The following is a 5306-nucleotide window of genomic DNA, read 5'->3' on the forward strand; positions in this document are numbered from 1 at the left end:
AGGTAGGACGCTGAACACTTGGAGAAACTGACCTTCAAGTAGGCCTGTCATGTCACAGCGAACGAGGCTGGAAACAGATGAAAAGAAGCGTGGGGCTTCAGGTGCGATGGAACCATGTACAGTAGGTACGTAGCTTAGCGTAGTGGCTCTATGGGGGAACCCTCCGGGCGCAATACAAAATAATAATACTTGGTCCGTGCACGACGACAAAATGTCACTGAAGACACCTTCGACAAGATGGACAAATTCACACCATATGGTGAATTAAAAATACGAAGTAATTGATTGAGCTCAATGATAATGTCCAAAAAGAGAGGGTAGGCAAATCTTACGTGTTTTGTTCCAAAACGAGGAGGGAAATCAGACGGGGAATTTGCACGAATTCTCACGCCACGGTCACGCCACCGCCCCTTCCCTCTTCAAGACATTGTTCTTCACCCAATGCTTCAATAGGATATCCACAGCGGGGTTTTGGTGGCTGATTCAGCGGCTGAGCGCCACAACACCGCAGTTTAGCGTCCGTGCCCTCAGCGGCTTCCAATATCCACCCTTGTCCACGGTCGGCCGGACGGCCGACCGCCAAACGCCGCGTCTTGAAGGGCTCTCAAGGCTCGACGAGCTCGTCAAATTACGAGGAGGAAACAAAAATAGTGTATTTCTACCTCTTTAGTTGTACAACTTTTGCCTTTCTGTTGGCTCGGAGCTGTTTGCAAAATAAGTCCAGCGAGCAGCCGGTTTGCTGCTGTTGTAAGTTGACAATGTGCATCGCGGCCTCCTCGCTACACCTGTGGGCCTTCGCCACCTTGCGAATCTCCTTATAACCTCGAGCCGTAACGAATACCACTGCATATTCATTTTGTCGCCCGGCGCGCCACCGGCTTCCCATCTACCGTCGAGGTCGGCAATGGCTGGCCCGCCTCGAAGCCAACCGTCCACTCGCTCCAGAGCGCCTCGACCATTTTACTGCTCGGCACATCTGATACCGTGGCGGTGGCTCTGTCTTAACCGTGATCGTATCTGTCGCCGTCGGGCTCGTGGCACGGCTATCAACAATGCTCGACTGAGCCGAGACGAATCGGCTTCCATCTCCTCGTCCTCCTGCCCAACGACATCAACCACGGCCGGGGCCGTGGTGGCAGTGGTGGTCGTCGCGGCCGTAACGGAAGTTGAAACCATTCGAAAAAGACGACTGGGCTACCGCAAGACGTTCTTCGGTGGCTCGAAGCTGCTCGCTTAGCTCTGTTTTAAGCTGGATCGTCCTTGCTTCGTTCCGCGCGTCGATGGATTTAAGATAGTCCGCGAGGACCGGCATCGCCTGGACTAGGACTGCAAGCTGGCTTGACGCTCCTCTTCAGGATGAAGTCCGATAGCTGGTGCGCGAACGGGCGTAGGCCGGATGCCGGAAGACCGGGTGGTTCCAAACGGGGCTGCCGGGGTATTTCTTCATCAGGACAACGGAATCCTGCAAGACAACCTCCCGTAAATAGAAGATGAGGTTCGTCGAACCCATCGCTGCCAGGTCGTTCTCCTGCTCGGTACCGGGACCGAACCGGCCTCGCCAACGGTCCAGCTCGGGCCAGATCATCGAGAGCAGGACCTCCGGCGGCGTCACGCCGGCACGGCGTATCTCGAAGCACCCGGCCTGTGGCGGGTGCCCGGCCATCGTACGCATGAACTTGCGAGGCAACGAGTTCAGGTAACAGCCGACCATCTGCTCCTGGTTCCAACGACCCGCGCGACGGATCTGGTCTTCGCTAATCCTTTAGTTCAGCCGTCCTCGCCCCGAGCTGCGGCCGATATGCGTCTTCTTCTGCGACGTGACGCCGGCGTAGGCGAAGGCCTTGACAACCACTCGCGCTGTGAGTTGTACGAGAAAGCCGCCGTCCGGCCGGTGCCGTTACCCTTGATTAGCCGGATGTCGTACCACGAGACCGCCTGCTGAAATCGAAACGGCTCACTACCGAGATCCCAACGATACAAGAGGTAGAACGAGAGGCCACAAGATGCAGATTAGCGGGTTCCTATTCCGATACGCGCCGGCGGTCTCGAGGCGGCCGTGCTGGTTCTGCTTGCCGGCTCGTGTCGTAAAGATGAGCGGCATGCACCGGTCGAGCCCTCCCGGCAAACTCAAAGGTGAATAGGTCTGAGATCTCTGCAGCCCGACGATCGCCGCCACGGGTGAAGATAATGGCCAAGAGGAGATCCACGAGGTCCGAAAATGACACTCGGGCGATGTGCGCTGTGGGCCCACAGCTCGTGGCATACTCGTTCGAACTCGACTCGAGTAACCATCGAGCAGAGTATCGCGGCCTTTATCGGCATAGTTCTCCCTGTCTCGTTGGGCGTCCCGGCGCTGTAGGGACTTGGTACTCTCGTACGTTGTCCTCGCGCGGCGACGGGTGCGTATTCATTCCGAGGGCCTTCTGCGTCCGGTAAAGATCCGTGATTGCGGTGACATAAGTTCGGACCGACCGCCAGGCCAGGCGGGTCTCGTCCTGCGAGTATCAGTGGCGGCCTTGCGGCTCCTGACCTTCAGGGCCGACCGGCCACCTCCTCGACGAGGAAGAGGAGCTTCTCCTCTGTGACCGTAGCGCCGTCACAGTACTGTTTGTGGCGGCAGAATTGCTCGAATTCCTCTTGCTTCGGTGCGTACGCCGAGGTCGTATTCCTTGGCCGAGACTCGTGGATCGCAGAGAGGATCGTCTGCGCATTGGCGCGTAGCTCGCGTCGTTTATCGCGTTCTGCCGGATGCGTTGGTCCACTCGTACGCTCGACGGCTTTGCGCGACTCCTGCCCTGCCCCTGCCCGGCCGCTGCTCCTGCGAGCTTCGGCAGGCCCCGCTTTCTTCGCCTTCCGTCGATTTGGCGTCCGGGCCATGGGATATATCGTGACGGGAAGACCAAGGCAAGCCTGCAGTGACCACCAGTCCGGGTTGGAGCGGGGTGGCGCGCGGCGACGAGAGATGCCCTATCTAGCGATCACGATGCGCACCGCCTGGTCGGGTCGCCCGCTAAAATTCCAGTGGACAGGGCGCCGTAGCGAACGTGAATAGCGGCTTCTCCATCGAATCAGCGACGCAATCAGCGGGGGGCACCGATATCTGCGTATATCCACGGCGCGCGCCGTTCGGGTGGGGTGGATATCCGCAGATACGATTGGCCCGCCTGGTCGCTGATTCTCGGATTGCCCCACCTGACCAGATCAGCGGCGCTCAGCAAACCCTCGGATACCTTCGTGAGGCTCGTTGGCCTCGTTGGCTTCGTGGGCCTCGTGGGCTGCGTTGGCCGCGTTGGATATTGGTATCCGAGGGTTTGCTGAGCGCCGCTGATCTGGTCAGGTGGGGCAATCCGAGAATCAGCGACCAGGCGGGCCAATCGTATCTGCGGATATCCACCCCACCCGAACGGCGCGCGCCGCGCAGATATCGGTGCCCCCGCTGATTGCGTCGCTGATTCGATGGAGAAGCCGCTATTCACGTTCGCTACGGCGCCCTGTCCACTGGAATTTTAGCGGGCGACCCGACCAGGCGGTGCGCATCGTGATCGCTAGATAGGGCATCTCTCGTCGCCGCGCGCCACCCTGCTCCAACCCGACTGGTGGTCACCGCAGGCTGGCGGTCTTCCCGTCACGATATATCCCATGGCCCGGACGCCAAATCGACGGAAGGCGAAGACAAGGGGCCTGCCGAAGCTCGCAGGAGCAGCGGCCGGGGCAGGGGCAGGGCAGGAGTCGCGCAAAGCCGTCGAGCGTACGAGTGGACCAACGCATCCGGCAGAACGCGATAAACGACGCGGAGCTACGCGCCAATGCGCAGACGATCCTCTGCGATCCACGAGTCTCGGCCAGGAAGACGACCTCGGCGTACGCACCGAAGCAAGAGGAATTCGAGCAATTCTGCCGCCACAAACAGTACTGTGACGGCGCTACGGTCACAGAGGAGAAGCTCCTCTCCTCGTCGAGGAGGTCGGTCGGCCCTGAAGGTCAGGAGCCGCAAGGCCGCCACTGATACTCCGCAGGACGAGACCCGCCTGGCCTGGCGGTCGGTCCGAACTTATGTCACCGCAATCACGGATCTTTACCGGACGCAGAAGGCCCTCGAATGAATACGCACCCGTCGCCGCGCGAGGACAACGTACGAGAGTACCTCAAGTCCACGCCCAACGAGACAGGGAGAACTATGCCGATAAAGGCCGCGATACTCTGCTCGATGGTTACTCGCGAGTTCGAACGAGTATGCCACGAGCTGTGGGCCCACAGCGGCACATCGCCCGAGTGTCATTTTCGGACCTCGTGGATCTCCTCTTTGGCCATTATCTTCTCACCCGTGGCGGCGATCGTCGGGCTGCAGAGATCTCAGACCTATTCACCTTTGAGTTTGCCGGGAGGGCTCGACCGGTGCATGCCGCTCATCTTACGACACGAGCCGGCAAGCAGAACCAGCACGGCCGCCTCGAGACCGCCGGCGCGTATCGGAATAGGAACCCGCTAATCTGCATCTTGGGTGGCCTCGTTCTACCTCTTGTATCGTTGGGATCTCGGTAGTGAGCCGTTTCCGATTTCAGCAGGCGGTCCGTGGTACGACATCCGGCTAATCAAGGGTAACGGCACCGGCCGGACGGCGGCTTTCTCGTACAACTCACAGCGCGAGTGGGTTGTCAAGGCCTTCGCCTACGCCGGCGTCACGTCGCAGAAGAAGACGCATATCGGCCGCAGCTCGGGGCGAGGACGGCTGAACTAAAGGGATTAGCGAAGACCAGATCCGTCGCGCGGGTCGTTGGAACCAGGAGCAGATGGTCGGCTGTTACCTGAACTCGTTGCCTCGCAAGTTCATGCGTACGATGGCCGGGCACCCGCCACAGGCCGGGTGCTTGAGATACGCCGTGCCGGCGTGACGCCGCCGGAGGTCCTGCTCGATGATCTGGCCCGAGCTGGACCGTTGGCGAGGCCGGTTCGGTCCCGGTACCGAGCAGGAGAACGACCTGGCAGCGATGGGTTCGACGAACCTCATCTTCTATTTACGGAGGTTGTCTTGCAGGATTCCGTTGTCCTGATGAAGAAATACCCCGGCAGCCCCGTTTGGAACCACCCGGTCTTCCGGCATCCGGCCTACGCCCCGTTCGCGCACCAGCTATCGGACTTCATCCTGAAGAGGAGCGTCCAAGCCAGCTTGCAGTCCTAGTCCAGGCGATGCCGGTCCTCGCGGACTATCTTAAATCCATCGACGCGCGGAACGAAGCAAGGACGATCCAGCTTAAAACAGAGCTAAGCGAGCAGCTTCGAGCCACCGAAGAACGTCTTGCGGTAGC

The 5306-nt window shown here is 59.8% G+C and overlaps 2 protein-coding genes across 2 annotated transcripts; one reads left to right on the forward strand and one right to left on the reverse strand.

Annotated features, from left to right (window-relative positions):
- Nucleotides 1-1320: 1320 nt before the first annotated feature.
- On the reverse strand, nt 1321-1663 carry HRG_09806 (centromere DNA-binding protein complex CBF3 subunit; the record flags this gene model as incomplete). Its single annotated transcript, XM_044868277.1, has 2 exons — nt 1321-1427; nt 1507-1663. The coding sequence occupies 2 exons, from the start codon at nt 1661-1663 to the stop codon at nt 1321-1323; spliced, it is 264 nt and encodes an 87-aa protein (XP_044716858.1).
- A 2570-nt stretch (nt 1664-4233) lies between these two features.
- HRG_09807 (centromere DNA-binding protein complex CBF3 subunit) lies at nt 4234-4738 on the forward strand (the record flags this gene model as incomplete). Its single annotated transcript, XM_044868278.1, has 2 exons — nt 4234-4501; nt 4566-4738. 2 exons carry the CDS (start codon nt 4234-4236, stop codon nt 4736-4738), a joined length of 441 nt encoding a protein of 146 aa, XP_044716859.1.
- Between the last annotated feature and the right edge of the window lie 568 nt (nt 4739-5306).

This window comes from Hirsutella rhossiliensis (genome assembly GCF_020360975.1).
Source record: "Hirsutella rhossiliensis strain HR02 chromosome Unknown scaffold00013, whole genome shotgun sequence".
NCBI classification, from domain to species: Eukaryota; Fungi; Ascomycota; class Sordariomycetes; order Hypocreales; family Ophiocordycipitaceae; genus Hirsutella; species Hirsutella rhossiliensis.